The following is an 18,753-nucleotide window of genomic DNA, read 5'->3' on the forward strand; positions in this document are numbered from 1 at the left end:
TGTGGGGGCAGCGATCTCTCTCCATTGTGGGTAAGAACCTGGTCATCAGGTGCGAGGCGCTCCCGTTGTTGCTCTACGTGGCGCAGGTCTGGCCCATACCCCACTCCTGCGCTGTGGCAGTCACCCGAGCCATTTTCCGCTTCATCTGGGGATCTAAAATGGACCGGGTCCGGAGGGACACGATGTTCAAATCTCTGGACAAGGGCGGGAAAAATATACCCAACGTGGCCCTCATCCTGATGACCACCTTCGTGTGCGGCTGCATCAAGCTGTGTGTAGATCTCCAGTACGCAAACTCCAAGTGTCACTACGTGCTGAGGTTCTATCTGTCCCCGGTGTTGCGAAGGATGGGCCTGGGCACATTGCCGCGGAACGCTCCATGCAGTTGGGCCATGCCGTACCACCTATCCTTCGTGGAGCAGTTTCTGCGGGAAAATACCTTTGACCACCGGTCCATCAGGCAGTGGTCTGCACGGAATGTCCTCAAGGCCCTACGGGAAAAGGAGACGGTGGATCCTGTCGGATGGTTCCCCGAGCAGCCCGTCAAAGTCATTTGGCGGAATGCCTCATCACCAGAACTTTCAAACAAGCACCAAGACGTAGCTTGGCTGGTGGTGAGAAGGGCCCTCCCTGTCAGATCCTTCATGCACACCCGAAGTCTCGCCCCCTCCGCACAATGCCCCCGCGGTGGCTGTGGTGGGGAAGAGACGGTCGCCCACCTCCTCCTGGAATGTGTCTTCGCAAAGCAGGTGTGGAAAGAGATGCAGTGGTTTTTGTCAAAGTTCATCCCAAGCAGCTCTGTAACACAGGAGTCTGTGCTCTACGGGTTGTTCCCAGGGACGCACACCGAGACAAACATCAACTGCTGCTGGAGGACTATCAATTCGGTGAAAGACGCCCTTTGGTCTGCCTGAAACTTGCTGGTCTTCCAGCGCAAAGAGTTGTCCACCACCGAATGTTGCAGACTGGCACATTCCAAGGTCCAGGACTACGTGCTGAGGGACGCACTAAAGCTTGGGGCAGCCGCAGCAAAGGCTCAATGGGGAAAGACCACGGTGTAAGGTCCCCCACCAAGCTGGACTGAGGGGCTGGATCCATGGGAAACCCCTCAAACTGTATCGTTAATATTTTCATTTACTGTAAATGTAAAACTGTAATTGGCATGACAATTGTGAAATGGAAGGGTTGTGAAGAAACTCATGATAGTATTGAAGGAAACTGATCTCCCTTGCAATGTTTGTATTTTTTGGTGCTGTTTGAAACTGTTTGGCAATGTAAGTTTTACAGATTTTTATGAATAAAGTATATTTTGGAAAAAAAAAGTTATCGCATTAGTCACTTATCAGTCCATTTATTGGTAAAACAGAAGGACCCTATGCGCTCTACATGCCTATACCAACTGTTTTTAGAGCCACTGAGTCCCACTCCCCTGCGCTTCTGCACGGTTTGAAATTCTTCCCATTCAATTCTCTATGCAATTCTGTTTTGAAAGTTACTATTGAATCTGCTTCCAACACCCTTTCAAGCAGTGCATTCCAGATCACGACAACTCGTTAAGTCTAGAAATGTTTCCTCCTGTCCTCTCTAGTTTTGCCAATCATCTGAAATCTGTGTCATCAAACCAGCACGTGCAGGAAATACTCAGCAGCTTTGATTGTATTTGTGAGGAAGAAACAGAGTAAATGTTTCAGTTCAATGACCTTCCATCACAACTGGAAAAAGTTATAGATAGATCAGGTTCCAAACAAGAGGCAGAGAAAGGAGGGAGGGGAGGAAAGAACAAAAGGGAAGGTGGGTGATGGGCTGGAAACCAGAAGAGATTAAATGACAAAAGGGATGATGGTGCAAGACAAAAGGAGATGATAATAGGACAAATAAACAAACAATATGAATCTAGAAAAGGTGAAAATGGTAAAAGCAGAATACCAACAGCTGCCATCCAAAAATAAAATAGGGCAGAGGTTATGATCTGAAATTGTTGAATTTAGCATTGAGTCTGAAGCTGCAAAGTGCTGAATCGAAAAAGGAGGTGCTGTTCTTCGAGCTTCATTAGAACTGTGGAGAAGGCTGAGGACAAAGAGGTCGGAGCGGGAGTGGTGCAGAAAATTAAAGTGACAGGTGACCAGAAGCTTACTGAATGGAGGTGTTTTGCAAAGCAGTCACTCAATCTGTGCCCAGCTCCCCAGTATAAAGAAGACTACATTGTGAGCAGTGAATACAGTAGACTAAATTGAATGTAAAGAGTTTTCACCTGGAAGGAGTGTTTGGGGCCTTGGACAGTGAGAAAGGAAGATGGAAAAGGGCAGCTATTGCAATTCCTGAGCTTGCATTGGAAGGGGGTGTTTGGGGTAATTGCAGAGGGCATCAGTGTGTTGAGGAAAGAAGATTCCCTATGGAATGGTGAAAGGGGAGAGAAAAGGAAGATGTGTTTGGTGGTGGCATTGCATTGGATGTGGTGGAAAATGCAAAGGATGTGGAGGCTGGTGGGGTGATAGGTGAGGGCAAGAGGAACCCTGTCATGCTAGGATGGAGGAGAAGGGGTGAGAGCAGATGTGTGGGAAATGGAAAGCACACGGTCGAGGGCCCTATCACGAATTGAGGGGGGTAGCAGTCCTCGGTTGAGGAAAAAGGAAGACAGACTGGAAGCATAGCTGTGGAAGGTAGCATCGGAAAAACAGGTACTATGGAGACAGAGAAACTGGGAGAATGGAATAGTGTCCTACAGGGAGCAGGGTGTGAGAAAGTGTAGTCCAGGTAACTGTGAAGATCAGTGGGCTTCTCGTGAAGACTGATCGATAGCCTATGCACATAAAAGGAGACAGAGAAGTCAAGTAAGTTTAGACTCAGAGATGGACCATGTGAATGTGAGAGATGGGTGAAAATTGCTGAAATTTTCCAGTTCAGGTTGAGAGCAGGAAGTGGCACCAATACAGTTATTAATGTATCTGAAAAAGAGGTAAGGGAATGGGCCTGGGTAAGATTGGAACAAAAATGTTCCACATGTCCCAGAAAAGGCAGGAATAATTCAGACCTAACTGGATATCCATAGTAACACATATTATTTGGAGGAAGTAAGTGGAATTAAAGGAGATGTTCAATGTTTACCCGGGATTCCTGGCATGGCAGAACGTGCCCCATCGATGGCTACAGGAGCCGAGTTCACATACTCAGCCCAGAACTTTACTCTGAGCATGTGCAGTGTGATTCTCACTTTGCTCATAGGAGACGTACACCTGAACCCAGCCAGAGTAGAGCGAGGAAGTAAACTGGAAGTGGAGGAATGGAATGGTGCAGATCATGCAATGGGTTTGGATTTCAGCACAAGGATGAGGGAGAGTGTGTGAGACGGGGATTTACAATTTGGGGAAACAAGAGAGGAAAGTTTTTTTTCCAGAGTGGTGACATAGGGGTATGTCTACGCATGTTATTTATGTGGACATAACAACGGTATTGACAAAGATTTTTTAAAATCTTTCATGGGATGTGGGCATCGCTGGCGATAGCAGCATTTATTACCTACCCTAATTGCCCTTGAAAAGGTGGTGGTGAGCTGCCTTCTTGAACCACCGCAGTCCATCTGGGATAGGGTCACCCACAGTGCTGTTAGGAAGGGAGTTCCAGGATTTTGACCCAGAGACAGTGAAGGAACGGCGATATAGTGCCAAGTCAGGATGGTGTGTGGCTTGGAGGGGAACATGCAGGTGATGGTGTTCCCAACCATTTGCTGCCTTTGTCCTTCGAGGTGGTTGAAGTCACTGGTTTGGAAGGTGCTGTCTAAGGAGCCTTGGTATGTTGTTGCAGTACATCTTGTAGATGGTACACACTGCTGCCACTGTGCGTCGGTGGTGGAGGAAGTGAATGTTTGTGGATGGGGTGCCAATCAAGCAGACTGCTTTGTGCTGGATGGTGTTGAGTTTCTTAAGTGTTGGTGGAGCTGCAGCCATCCAGGCACGTGGAAGTATTCCATCACACTCCTTACTTGTGCCTTGTAGGTGGTGGACAGGCTTTGGGGAGCCAGGAGGTGAGTTACTTGCCGCAGGATTCCTAGCCTCTGACCTGCTCTTGTAGCCACGGTATTTACATGCCTACTCCAGTTTCTGGTCAATGGTAAACCCCAGGATATTGATAGTGAGGTAATGCCATTGAATGTCAAGGAGAAATGGTCATTGCCTGGCATTTGTGTGGCACAAATGTTACTTGCCACTTATCAGCCCAAACCTGGATACTGTCCATGTCTTGCTGCATTTCTACACATACTGCTTCAGTATCTGATGAGTTGCAAATGGTGCGGAAAATTATGCAATCATCAGTGAACATCGCCGCTTCTGACCTCATGATGGAAAGAAGGTCCTTGATGAAGCAGCTGATGAAGGGCCTAGGACAGTACCCTGAGGAACTCCTGCAGTGATGTCCTGGAGCTGAGATGATTGACCGTCAACAACCACATCCATCTTCCTCTGTGCTAAGTATGATTTCAACCAGTGGAGAGTTTCCCCGATTCCCATTGACTCCAGTTTGGCCAGTGCTCCTTGATGCCATATTCAATCAAATGCTGCCTCGATGTCAAGGGCAGTCACTCTCATCTCACCTTTGGAGTTCAGCTCATGTCCATGTTTGAACCAAGGCTGTAATGAGGTCAGAAGCTGAGTGGCCCTGTCGGAACCCAAACTGAGCATCACTGAGCAGGTTATTGCTAAGCAAGTGCCACTTGATAGCACTTCGATGACACCTTCCATCACTTGACTGATGATTGAGAGTAGACTGATGGGGCAGTAATTGGCCAGGTTGGACTTGTCCTGCTTTTTGTGTACAGGACATACCTGGGCAATTTTCCATATTGCCGGGTAGATGCCAGTGTTGTAGCTGTACTGGAACAGCTTGGCTAGGGGCGTAGTATGTTCTGGAGCACAGGTCTTCAGTACTATTGCCGAAATATTGTCAGGGTCCATAGCCTTTGCAGTATCCAGTGTCTTCAGTCATTTCTTAATATCACGCGGAGTGAATCGGATTGACTGAAGTCTGGCATCTGTAATGCTGGGGACCTCAGGACGAGACTGAGATGGATCATCAACTCGGCACTTTTGGCTGAAGATTGTTGCAAATGCTTCAGCCCTACCTTTCGCACTGATGTGCTGGGCTCCCCGATCATTGAGGATGAGGATATTTGTGCAGCCACCTCTTCTTGTTAGTTGTTTAATTGTCCACCACCATTCATGGCTGGATGTGGCAGGACTGTCGTGCTTGGATCTGATCCGTTGGTTATGGGATCGTTTACCACTGTCTATCGCACGCTGCTTACACAGTTTGGCACGTAAGTAGTCCTGTGTTGTAGCTTCACCAGGTTGACACCTCATTTTGAGGCATGCCTTCCTGCACTCTTCATTGAACCAGGGTTGGTCTCCTGGTTTCATGGTAATGGTAGAGTGGGGAATATGCCAGACCATGAGGTTACAAATTGTGGTTGAGTACAATTCTGTTGCTGCTGATGGCCCACAGCGCCTCATGGATGCCCAGTTTTACATTGCTAGATCTGTTCGAAATCTATCCCACTTAGCATGGTGGTAGTGCCACACAACATGATGGAGGGTATTCTCAATGTGAAGGCGCCACACAACACGATGGAGGGTATTCTCAATGTGAAGGCTGGACTTTGTCTCCACAAGGACTGTGCAGTGGTCACTTCTACCAATACTGTCATGGGCAGATGCATCTGCAGCAGGCAGATTGGTGAGGACGAGGTCAAGTAGGTTTTTCCCTCTTGTTGCTTCCCTCACCACCTGCCACAGACCCAGTCTAGCAGCTATGTCCTTTAAGACTCGGTCAGCTCGGTCCTTAGTGGTGCTACCGAGCTACTCTTGGTGATGCACATTGAAGTCCCCCACCCTGAGTAAATTCTGTGCCCTTGCCACCTTCATTGCTTCCTCCAAATGATGTTCAATATGGAGGAGTACTGACACATCAGCTGAGAGAGGGCAGTAGGTGGTAATCAGCAGGAGGTTTCCTTACCTATGTTTGACCTGATGCCATGAGACTTCATGGGGTCCAGAGTCGCTGTTGAGGACTCCCAGGACAACGCACTCCTGATTGTATACCACTGTGCCGCCATCTCTTCTGGGTCTGTCCTGCCGGTGGGATAGGACATACCTGGGGATTTAAGGCCTGCTACCTGATCCGAACACGACGACATGTGCCGGATTCAGGTCCGGCTTTCGGGCTCGGGTTGGGTCGGGCCGAACACACACGGTAAGTGCTCTGCTGTTAAGTATAAAAAATAAAAAACTTACCTGAGCTGGAAGTCCGGGACGAAACTGAATCTACGCAGTGAGCAAGTGACGTTACTATGATGTCATCACTCATGCACTGCAGCTCCGTGGAGCTTCCCAGTTGGAAGGTAAGTAAAGGGATGGTCGGGTTGGGTCGAGTCGGGGGCGGGCTCAGGTCAGGCCAGCTGTGGATCGGTCAGGTTCTTTTTCCCGACCTAAGCAGGCGATTACCGGGGATGGTGATTGGCAGTGTATGGGACATTGTAAGGTATGATTCTGTGAGTATGACAATGTCAGGCTGTTGCTTGACTGGTCTGTGCGACAGCTCTCCCAACTTTGGCACAAGCCCCCAGATGTTAGTAAGGAGGATTTTGCAGGGTTGACAAGCTGGGTTTGCTGTTGTTTTTTCCAGTGCCTAGGTCGATGCCAGATGGTCCGTCCGGTTTCATTCTTTTTTATTGACTTCATAACAGTTAGATACAACTGAGTGGCTTGCTAGGCCATTTCAGAGGGCATTTAAGAGTCAACCATATTGCTGTAGGTCTGCAGTCACACGTAGGTCAGACCAGGTAAGGATAGCAGATTTCCTTCCCTAAAGGCCATTCGTGAACCAGATGGGTTTTTACAACAATCAACAATGGTTTCATGGCCATCATTAGCTTTTTTAATTCCAGATTTAGTAATTGAATTCAAATTCCACCTTCTGCTGTGGTGGGATTCAACCCATGTCCCCAGAGAAATACCCTGGGTTTTTGGGTTACTAGTGACAATACCACTGCCTCCCTTTTTATACCTGTATACTGGGCCTGTATTATCCAGAGTTTCGAAGAATGAGAGGTCATCTCATTGAAACTTACAAAATTCTTATAGGGCGTGACAGGGTAGATGTGGATAGTGTTACGATCGACCGCTCAAGACAAAGACCCCAATCAAAATATATGATTCTGATTGCGGTGGGAGAAACACACTGTTGATTCAGTTCCCCCCTCCACAGATTGCCTAACATATCATTTTAAACTTTCCAAATTAAAGAACCAGCCAAAATGTACCATCTATTAACCCCGAATGAGGCGAACCAAACCAGGTATCTATAGATCAATAAATTAACTGTTTAATTAGAAAAACTAAATTCATAAACTACTGAGATATAAACAACATTTAAAATAAAAAATTAGTGTCCTTGCAGATTTACGCTCCTGCCGCAGTGGTATCTTCCAATGTAGAACAGTCCAAGGTTGCTTGAAGTCCTCACCGCCGTCCGATGGGGGAAAAGAAAATGTCCAACATCCGAAACTGCAGCTCCTCTTTCGTCCAGTGATGACCTCAGCCAATCAACAACTTGCAAACACTTCAATGAATCAATTTGGCTTTAGAATTTTGAGGGGTGAAAAAGTGATCAGTCTAAAATTCACCTTCCTTCAGTTTAAACTATCAGAGAACTCAGTTAAGTTCATGCTGGTCCAGCTGTCTGTCTGTGTCTGAGAGTTAGAGCAGTCTGTTTCCACTATAAGCCAGTTCAAAATTAAATTGCAACATTGTATCTCTCGATCCTCAGAATGCACTCTTTGACTCAGTTCCTGAAACTTGCTGCCTTAAAGCAGTACTGATACATTTCCAGCCTTAAAGGCATACCGCATACTTCCCGGAAAAGAAAAAAAAACGACAGGACCATAACACCTTCGCCCCGGCAGAATGAAACGCCATTCCTGATATGCATTTTATTAGAATCTGTAAAAAAAAATACAATGTGAAAAAAAGCGCTAACACATTTTTTCCCGCATTTACAGATGTACAATCTTCTAAAATGGTACGATTCCAGTAACAAGCTCCACCAGAACAATTGCAGCTTTAAATTTTTTCAAAGTTTGTCCCAATTAACCCATTTCAAATTTCCAAGCATAGTCTTCCAGTTGTTTCGTGTTTGCCTTCCAAGTGTCCCTATTGTCCATCACCTCAGCTAGGTGAACTACACAGCTAGGAGCACTGACCACTACAGGCTTCACTATTCTCTGAGAAGTTTCTCGAGTACCCCCTTAATCTACGTGGCATCACTTGACACTGGAAAACCCTGTCGGGTGTAACAGAAGCTGAATTTTTCTTACCCTGGGGTGTCAAAGGAATTTGACAGTATCCCTCCGACACATCTGTCTCTTTAAGACACACTGTTTTGCCCACTCTGTCCATACAGTCCTTTAAATAAGAATTTGGGTAGGAGTCTGCCTTCTTTACCACAGTGACTTTTCTAGAATCTATGCAGGTTTAAGCATCAAGACCACCTGCGAATTCCAGCTGTCCTGACGAGATTCAACTTAGCTGCCCTTCAGCATGCATTATACCTCTGCTTCCACTTGGGCATGTCTGTCTGGGCCTAAGCAGCAAGGATGTTGTTTTAAAGGAATGGCTCCCCCTATACCCACATCATGTGTGGCTAAGGTTGGACATCCCAGCTTATCCTTACAAACTCTTTGTATTCGTTAATCTGATAGTTGAAGGTATTGACAAATACATGAATAGGATGGGAATAGAGGGATACGGTCCCCGGAGGTGCAGAAGGTTTTAGTTTAGGCAGGCATCAAGATCGGCGCAGGTTTGGAGGGCCGAATGGCCTGTTCCTGTGCTGTACTGTTCTTTGTTCAATCTGAGAATTTCCTAGGCCTGCTTCTACCTCATCCTCACTATCCTTTTCCCTCTCAACAGTCCCCATTACCTGGCATACCTGTACTGGCTTATGCTCCTCCCTGCGGTAATATTGCTTCAGCGTATTGATGTGACACAACTAGTTCTTCTTCCGGCGATCAAGGATGTCAATCATGTAATCTACCTTACCCACTCTTTTGATCACTCTATATGGGCTACTGAACCATGCTTTTAATGGTTCTCCCTGTAACAGTAACACCACTAGTACTTCATCCCCTGGTTTTATGGTAGGTTGTGGTTTTCCCTCCATTTGACAGGTTGGCATGTCCTACAAAATTGTCTCTCATCCTTTGTAAGACCTGGCCAGTAATGATGTTTGCTTATGCGTGATTTGGTCTTCCGAATTCCCCTATGTCCTGCAAAAGGAATGTTAATAATCCTTGTTGATATTTTGGGTGGTACCATTATCTATTCAACAACTGTCCAGTCTTCGTCGACAGGTCTATGAGGCGGTCTCCATTTCCTCCTCAAAACCCGGTTCGCCACATAATAGCCGTCCGGAACTCCCTTCACCTCAGCTTCTGACAGAGCTGTCTGTGCTATTTGGTACATCTCTGGATCAGCTTGCTGTGCTGCAATGATAGACAATCTGTTAAACATCTAATTTGGATTATCTAAATTCCCAAATAAGGTTTCAGATACTTGGCTGTCTATTTGTGGTGCCCCTTTAACCTTAAGCTTCATGCTGGTCCAGCTGTCTGTGTCTGAAAGTTAGAACTATAAGCCAGTTCAAAATTAAACTGCAACACTGTATCTCTTGGTCCTCAGTCTGAGTGGCTGTACCCAAGGGCAACCAGAATGCACTCTTTGACTCTCAGTCCCTGGAGCTTGCTGCCTTAAAGCAGTACTGATCCTTGTCCAGCCTTAAAGGCACACTGCATACTTCCCGGAAAAGAAAAAAAAACAATAACAATAGGATGCTTCCTGTGTCTGGTGAGTCTAGAACCAGGGGACAAAGTCTCAGAATAAGGGGCAGGCCACTAAAGACTGAGATAAGGAGGAATGGCTTTACTCAGAGGATGGCGAACCTTTGAAATTCTCTACCCCAGAGGCCTGTGGAAGCTCAATTACTGAGCATGTTCAAGACAGAAATCACTAGATTTCTGGATACTAATGACATCAAGGGATATGGGAATAGTAGGGAAAAATGGCGTAGAGGTAGATGATCAGCCATGATCTGTTTGAATGGCAGAGCAGACTCGACGGGCTGAATGGCCTGCTCCTTCTCCTATTTCCTATGATCCTATAACCCTGAAGCCCCGCCCACACTCCATGCCGTCACCAAGATAGCCGAACATTCAATGACCCTGCCTCCACCGCTCTCTGGGAAAGAGTGTTCTACAGACTCATGACCCTCAGAGAAATAATTTCACATTTCTGTCTTAAATGGGTGCCCCATAGTTTTAGTCTCTCCTACAAGGGAAAACATCCTTTCAACATCCACCCAGCCAAGTCCCCTCAAGATCTTATATGTTTCAGTAAGATCACCTCTCGTCCTTCTAAATGCCAATGAATACAAACCCAATCTTTCCTAAGAAGATAATCCTCTCATCCCAGGAATCAGCCGAATGAACCTTCTCTGAACTGCTTCCAATGCAATTACATCCTTTCTTAAGTAAAGGAGACTAAAACTGTACACAATACTCTAGATATGGTCTCACCAAAGCCCTGTACAAGTGTAGCAAACCATCTTTACTTTTATATTCCATTCCACTTGCAATAAACAACAACATTGCATTTACCTTCTGAATAATTTGCTGCATACTAACTTTTTGTGTTTCGTGTACTAGGACAGCCAGATCCCTCTTCATCTCAAAGTTCTGGAATCTCCCTCCATTTAAATAATATGTTGCTTTTCTATTTTTTCGGGCAAAGTGCACAGGTTCACACTTTCCCACATTATACTCCATCTGCCAAATCTTTGTCCCCTCACTTAACTTATTTACATCCCTTTGCCGATTCCTTATGTCCTTTTCACAACTTGCTCTCCTACCTATCTTTGTATCATCAGCAAATTTAGCAACCATTCACTGTCCCGTCATCCAAGTCATTGATATAGATTGTAAATAGTTCAGGCCCCAACACTGATCCCTGTGGCACTCCACTAGTTACAGCTTGCCAACCTGAAAATGACCCATTCATGTCTAATCTCTGTTTCCTGTTAGCTAACCAATCCTCTTTCCATGCTAATATGTTACCCCCTACACTATGGGCTCTTATTTTGATTAGTAACCTATGATGTGGCACCTTGACAAATGCCTTCTGGAAATCCAAGTACACCACATCCACAGGTTCCCCTTTATCCACGTTGCTTGTTACTTCCTCAAAGAACTCTAATAAATTAGTCAAACACAATTTCCCTTCCACAGAACCAAGCTGACTCTGCCTGATTGCACTGAGATTTTCTAAATGGCCTGCTATAACCTCCTTAATAGATTCCACCATTTTCCCTATGACAGATGTCAAACTAACTGGCCTTTAGTTTCCTGCTTTCTGTCTTCCTCCTTTCTTGAACAGAGGAGTCACATTTGCTATTTTCCAATCTGATGGGACCTTTACAAAATCTAGAGAATTTGGGAAAATTAAGCCAATGCATCACTATCTCAGCAACTACTTCTTTTAAGACCCTAGGATGAAGTCCACCAGGACCTGGGGACTTGTCAGTTTTTAGTTCTACTAATTTTCTCAGGACACTTTCCCTGGTGATTGTAATTGTTTTAAGTTCCTCCCTCCTTTTCAGCTCTTGATTCTCAATTATTTCTGGGATGTGATTTGTATCCTCTACAGTGAAGACAGATGCAAAAAAATCTGTTCAATTCCTCCACCATGTCCTTATTTTCCATGATTAACTCACCAGACTCTCACTGTAGAGGAGCAACACTTACTTTACTTACTCTTTTCCTTTTTAAATACCTGTAGAAACTCTTACTATCCGTTTTTATATTTCTAGCTAGCTTTCTGTCATACTCCAATTTCTCTCATTATTCGTTTAGTCAATCTTTTGCTGTTTTTTTATATTCTGTCCAATTTTCTGACCTGCCACTACTCTTGGCTGAATTATATGCTTTTTCTTTCAATTTGATACTATCTTTAACTTCGTTAGTTAGCCACAAATGGTACATCCTTTCCTTAGAGTCTTGCTTTCTCACTGGAATGTATCTTTGTTGAGTGTTATGAAATATCTCCTTAAATGCCACTGCATCTCTACTGACCTAATTAACCTAATTTTCCAGTTTACTTTAGCCAATTCTGTCTTCAAACCCTCATAATTACCCTTATTTAAGTTTAAAACCCTAGTCTTAGATCCACTCTTCCCACCCTCAAACTAAATTTGAAATTCAATCATGTTGTGATCACTGCTACCTCGGGGCGCCTTTACCATGAGGTCATTAATTAATCCTATCTCGTTACACATTACCAGATCTAGAGTAGCCTGCTCTCTTGTTGGTTCTAGAACATGCTGCTCTAAGAAACTGTCCCAAAAGCACTCCATGAACTCATCTTCCTAGTTTCCTTTGCCAATCTGATTCGTCCAATCTATCCATAGATCAAAATCACCCATGATTATTGCCGGTCCCTTTCTCACAAGCCCCCATTATTTCTTCCTGTATACTCTGTCCTACAGTCTGGCCAGTATTCGGGGGCCAATAAACTACGCCCACAAGTGACTTCCTCCCTTTACTATTTCTCATCTCTACCCAAACTGAATCAACATCTTGATTTTTAGAACTAAGGCCACCTCTCTCGATTGTACTGTCATCCTTAATTAACAGAGCTAACCACCCCCCCCCCCCCTTTTTCATTCTGCCTGTCTTTTTGAAATATTGTGTATCGTGGAATATTTATTTCCTAATCTTGGTCACCTTGTAACCATGTCTCTGCAATGACGATTAGATCTAAACCATTTATCTCTATTTATGGCACTACTTCATCTATCTTATTGCAGATGCACCACGCATTCAGATAAAGTGACTTCAATTTTTTTTTACTACTATTTCCTGCATGGATCTTACTCTCTGATGCACTATTACTGTTAAACTCTCTGTCCCTTCCTGTCCCACTCAGCTTCTCTTTACCTTCATCAATATACTTTTCCATTGCCTCAACTTTCATCTTTGGATTGCTAAATCTCCCTTCACCCAAACTATCCTTCCCCTCTGATAGTTTAAAGCCATTTTCCCCTACTCTGACCTTATTTGCTGGTGCATTCTTATGGTTGTATGCTCTGTCCCTTCCTGTCACACCCTGGTTACCATTACCTTCCCTAGTTATACGACTCATCGGGACATTGGTCCCAGCATAGTTCAGGTGAAGACTGTCCCAACTGCTCTACACCTCCATCCCCCACCAGGATGGTTTGAGGGCTCTCCGCTTCTTCCTGGAACAGAGGCCCAACCAGTCCCCATCCACCAACACCCTCCTCCGCCTGGCTGAACTTGTTCTCACATTGAACAACTTCTCCTTCAACTCCATGCATTTCCTTCAAGTAAAAGGTGTCGCTATGGGTACCCGCATGGGTCCTAGTTATGCCTGTCTTTTTGTGGGATACGTCGAGCATTCTTTGTTCCAGTCCTACTCAGGCCCCCTCCCCCAACTCTTTTTCCGGTACATTGATGACTGTATCGGTGCCGTTTCCTGCTCCCGCCCCGAACTAGAAAACTTTATCAACTTTGCTTCCAATTTCCACCCTTCTCTCACCTTTACATGGTCCATCTCTGACACTTCCCTTCCCTTCCTCGACTTCTCTGTCTCCATCTCTGGGGATAGGTTGTCTACCAATATCCATTATAAGCCCACTGACTCCCACAGCTACCTCGACTACACTTCTTCACACCCTACCTCCTGTAAGGACTCCATTCCATTCTCCCAGTTTCTCCGTCTTCGACGCATCTGCTCTGATGATGCTACCTTCCATGACGGTGCTTCTGATATGACCTCCTTTTTCCTCAACCGAGGATTTCCCCCCACTGTGGTTGACAGGGCCCTCAACCGTGTCCGACCCATTCCCCGCACCTCTACCCTCACCCCTTCCCCTCCCTCCCAGAACCGTGACAGGGTTCCCCTTGTCCTCACTTTTCATCCCACCAGCCTCCATATCCAAAGGATCATCCTCCGCCATTTTCGCCACCTCCAGCGTGATGCCACTACCAGTCGCATCTTCCCCTCCCTTCCCCTGTCAGCATTCCGAAGGGATCGTTCCCTCCGCGACACCCTGGTCCACTCCTCCATTACCCCCACCACCTCGTCCCCGTCCCAGGGCACCTTCCCTTGCAATCGCAGGAGGTGTAATACCTGCCCATTTACCTCCTCTCTCCTCACTATCCCAGGCCCCAAACACTCCTTTCAGGTGAAGCAGCGATTTACTTGTACTTCTTTCAATGTAGTATACTGTATTCACTGCTCACAGTGTGGTCTCCTCTACATTGGGGAGACCAAGCGCAGACTGGGTGACCGCTTTGCGGAACATCTCCGCTCAGTCCGCAAGCAGGACCCTGAGCTTCCGGTTGCTTGCCATTTCAACACTCCCCCCTGCTCTCATGCTCACATCTCTGTTCTGGGATTGCTGCAGTGTTCCAGTGAACATCAACGCAAGCTCGAGGAACAGCATCTCATCTACCGATTAGGCACACTACAGCCTGCCGGACTGAACATTGAGTTCAATAATTTCAGAGCATGACAGCCCCCCACTTTACTTTGATGTTTAGTTATTTTTTCTTCCTTTTTTTTGCATTCCTTTTTACATTTTTTACAATCATTTTTTTGCATTTATTTCATTTCATCTTAGTTTGTTCAGTTTGCTTACCCACTGTTTTTTTCAGGTTGTTTTTCTTCAGGTTTGCACTTGCTGATGTTCAATATTCAGTATATTCACACCTAATCTGTACTAATGCTTTGTCTTTCAACACACCATTAACATATTGTTTGCCTTTGCTCCGTGACCTTTTGGTCAGCTACGTGGCCTGGTCCAATCTGCACCTTCTCCTTTGTTATCTCTTGCCCAACCCCCACCTCACTTGTTTATAATCTGTGACTTTTCTAATATTTGTCAGTTCCGAAGAAGGGTCACTGACCCGAAACGTTAACTCTGCTTCTCTTTCCACAGATGCTGCCAGACCTGCTGAGTGAATCCAGCATTTCTTGTTTTTGTCCCTCTTTCCCCAGTACTGCTGCCAGTCACCCATGAATTGAAACCCATTTCTCCCATACCAATCTTTGAGTCACACATTCAACTCTCTGATCTTATTTACCCTAAGCCAATTTGCTCGTGGCTCAGGTAATAATAGAGATGATCATCTTTGTGGTTCTTTTTAAATTTAACCCCTAGCTGCTCACACTCCCTCAGCAGAATCTCTTTTAATTCTACCTATTTCGTTGGTGCCCACATAGACCATGACATCTGGATCCTTCCCCTTTCACTCTAAGTTCCTCTCCAACCCTGAGGAAATGTCCTTAACCCTGGCACTGGGCAGGCAACACAGCCTTGGGGACTCGCTCTCAGCCGCAAAGAACAGTATCGATCCCCTAACTATACTGTCCCCTACCACTACATTCCTTATTACTCCCCCCACTTGAGTGGCCCCTGCACCACGGTCCCATGGTCAGTTTGCTCATCCGCCCTGCAGTCCCTTCCATTGCTACCTTCTGGATCCCCATACCTGCCTCACTTGTACTCACACCCTGCTATCCCAGACACCAAATCTGAAGTACCCAGTCTAAGGGGTGTGACTGCCTCTTGGAACAAAGTGTCCAGGTAACTTTCCCCCTCCCTGATGCACAGTGTCCAAAGCTTGGACTCCAGCTCATCAACTCTGAGCTGATGTTCCTCGAGCTGCAGACACTTACTGTTGATGCAGTTGCAGTGGATCACATTGGTGTCCACTAGCTCCTACATGCTACAACTGCAATACATCACCTTCCCTACCATCTCTATTGTGTTTTATTTAACTAATTAGGCTTCAAGTTCAGAAATAGCACTGATAATTTGTAGTCATATTAAATAGTTAGTTAACCTACAAATTTAATGCAATACTTATATCATCCCAGTACCAATTTAAACTACTGCCCCAGTTTAGAAAGGTAAAAAAAAAACTTAACTCACCAAGAAATCACCTACCTGCTCCCTAATTAATGCCTCTGGGCTTCAGCTCAAGTGTCACTGTCCCTGGTTCCCGCTCTTGGATCACTGCATGTTCTGTAAAAGACCAGAACATCGCCTCCTCCTTCACTGCACCAAATTCCCGAGGACAGAGTCAAGCAGAACTTTGTGCGTTAGTAAAACCTCCTGTATCTTTACTAGCTGGAATTCCAGAGACCGGAGTCGGGCCCTGCTGACTGGGGAACCAGTTCTAACTAGCTACCTAAGTAACCAACTTTGCAGCTGCCATTTGCAGACAGCTTGTTTACCATTGAATAAAACTGAAAGAAACTACAATTTAATGTTAAAGTTAAGTTAAATGTGAAATGCAAACTTGACTATATTTTAGAAAATCAACTCTTGAAATTCCCACACTCACCAAATACCGAGTTAAGCACTCGGTCACATAGCACTCAGTCGAGCAAACTTCATGCTACTTGTGACTCTGTTTCATTAATCCAGAAACCGTGAGTTTGAATCCTGTCATGGCGGTTTGAGAATTGGAAGTCAAAATCTGGAAATAAAAAATCTGGTTGTAAGAGTGAGCATGAAGCTGCTGGATCGCATTTTATACAACACCTTTCCCGACCTCAGGGCATTCCAAAGTGCTTTTCAGCCAATTATGCATCTTTAAAATGTGTTGTAGTATTATGTTTGATGTGAGCAGCCCAAGCTGCACATAGCAAGATCCCATAAACGACAAGGAAATAGACAGTCCCTTTTTTCACAATTGGCATAAAATTGGTTCGTTAATGCCCGTCGAGGAATTGAAACCTCTGGACCTGTATATGTGACTGAAGTCATACACTAACATGGTTGCCTATTAACTGTCCCTGGAGTGACCGAGCAAGCCACTCAGTGGGAGCAAACTGGTTCAAGAAGGCAGCCACCCCCAGCAGCACCTTCTCAAGGGGTGACTAGTAAAGTCTGGCTAGGGTATAAAATTCAAACCCGACCTGGGCCCGACCAGACCACAGCCAACCCGGGCCCAAGTCCTTCAATTTTTTTTCATGCCCTACCCGAAAATATCAAACATGTTATTAATACAGAAAAATAAAAACACGTCAAAACGTAGATTAAAAAGAAAATACAAAACAAAGCTCGACCACAGCCAACCCGAACCTGAATGCTGGACACCGAATATAGACAGGTAGTCTATAATAAATGCCAACTTTGCCAAATACGCCCACATCCCAAGGATGAGCCTGTAAAAATCTGCAGCCAGTCCTTTCCTCAGAGACCGTAGAATGATAGGTAAATTGGCCATTGTAAATTGCCCCTAGTGTAGATAGGTGGTAGGGAATATGGGATTACTGCAGGGTTAGTATAAATGGGTGGTTGTTGGTCGGCACAGACTCGGTGGGCCGAAGGGCCGTTTCAGTGCTGTATCTAATAAAATAAATAAAAATCAGAACCCCACCCACCGGAGACACTTAACCCATCCAAGCTCAGTAATTATCAATCCAGTTTTCTAACACCCATTGCCTCTCCCCTCAAAGGCTGTCATTAAGAAACCCTGTATTTCAGCGTTTTGGGTGGCCCCAGTCAGATTGGTGATCTCCCCTGGAGAGAGGCCAGTCCAAGGCCTGCCGCCTCCCACTCGAGCCCCAGGCTCTCTCTGCGGCCTTACTCCCGGCCGCTCACCTGCTGCTGCTCAGCCCTACGGCCCAACTGTGCCAGCGCACGCCTTTGCCAAGCATCATTACAACCCCCAAAATCCCAACCATGGCAACGGCAGCAACCGTTTCCCATTCAAAGTTCTCGAGTGGGGTGGGGGGAAGGGGAATCCTCGGCGTACCGACAACAATTGAAACTCGCGCAACAGCAGCTGCGGTCAGCGCCGAATTATCAGGCGTCCTCGGAGTTTGCAAACAACACCCCCATCGTCGCCATCTTTGTTAGGGGCACATCTTGGCCAACGCCATTAAGCCAGGCGAAATGAAGCCCCACTGTCCCGTAGAAAAATGGACGCCACTCCCAGCGGGACATTCCATTAAATAAAAACAGAAAGTGCTGGAAATACTCAGCAGGGTCTGACAGCATCTGTGGAGAGAAAAGCTTGAGTTAACTGTTTCAGGCCAGTGAGCTTTCATCACCATCCGCAGTATTTTGCTTTTAAGGACATTGCATTGCTTGTTTTTAAAAAAAAAATAGGTATTTATCTTTTGCAAGCCGAGATGGACCTCATTTGCAGGGCTTCTTGGGTAAAATATGTAGTTATATTTTAATCTTGTTAGTTTACTTGTACTGCTTTGTCTCCGCTTACAAAGATGGCCGAAATCTCCGAGGCTGTTACCCAGCAATGAAGACAGCAGTGAATGTGCCACAGTCACACAACGGGGCCAAGCGCAGTGCCATTTAGATCACACCCTGAGTGCTACAGATGCTTTTGAGGTGGGTGAGGAGAATTGCAGAAACACCTGGTGTAGGCCCCAGACCCCGCGTTTGTAGCTACGCGGCTTTTCCCGGCAACAGGTTCAGGTTAACGGCCGCCATTTTAGTTGAGCGAGGAGCAGAGCGCATGCGCGGGCGTCTGTGACGTTCATGTATAGGCGGGGCTTTATGGTCCCATGACCAGGAGAGAAAATCTTTGACACAATCCCAGAAAGTGCTGAAAATACTCAGCAGGTCTGGCAGCGCCTGTGGGGAGAGAAGCAG

The 18,753-nt window shown here is 45.8% G+C and overlaps 1 protein-coding gene and 1 long non-coding RNA gene across 3 annotated transcripts in view; both read right to left on the reverse strand.

Moving 5' to 3' along the window:
* LOC137381545 (zinc finger protein 850-like) overlaps nt 1-18,753 on the reverse strand; it is an 81,986-nt gene that overhangs the window by 13,633 nt on the left and 49,600 nt on the right. Inside the window, exons 9-11 of the mRNA XM_068054241.1 lie at nt 6,167-6,255; nt 3,106-3,266; nt 2,683-2,800 (exon numbers count right to left, since the gene is read on the reverse strand). Of these exons, the coding sequence (XP_067910342.1) occupies nt 2,683-2,800; nt 3,106-3,266; nt 6,167-6,255 (368 nt within the window). The remainder of the gene's footprint in view (nt 1-2,682; nt 2,801-3,105; nt 3,267-6,166; nt 6,256-18,753) is intronic.
* LOC137381329 (uncharacterized) lies at nt 7,353-18,598 on the reverse strand. Of its 2 annotated transcripts, none has more exons than XR_010977144.1 (3): nt 18,362-18,598; nt 16,475-16,609; nt 7,353-7,991 (listed from the first exon to the last, which is right to left on the reverse strand). It is a non-coding gene; the product is annotated as an uncharacterized lncRNA (long non-coding RNA). The 2 variants fall into 2 exon arrangements; XR_010977145.1 differs by having other exon boundaries at nt 18,338-18,598.

This window comes from Heterodontus francisci, chromosome 22, assembly GCF_036365525.1.
Source record: "Heterodontus francisci isolate sHetFra1 chromosome 22, sHetFra1.hap1, whole genome shotgun sequence".
NCBI classification, from domain to species: domain Eukaryota; kingdom Metazoa; phylum Chordata; class Chondrichthyes; order Heterodontiformes; family Heterodontidae; genus Heterodontus; species Heterodontus francisci.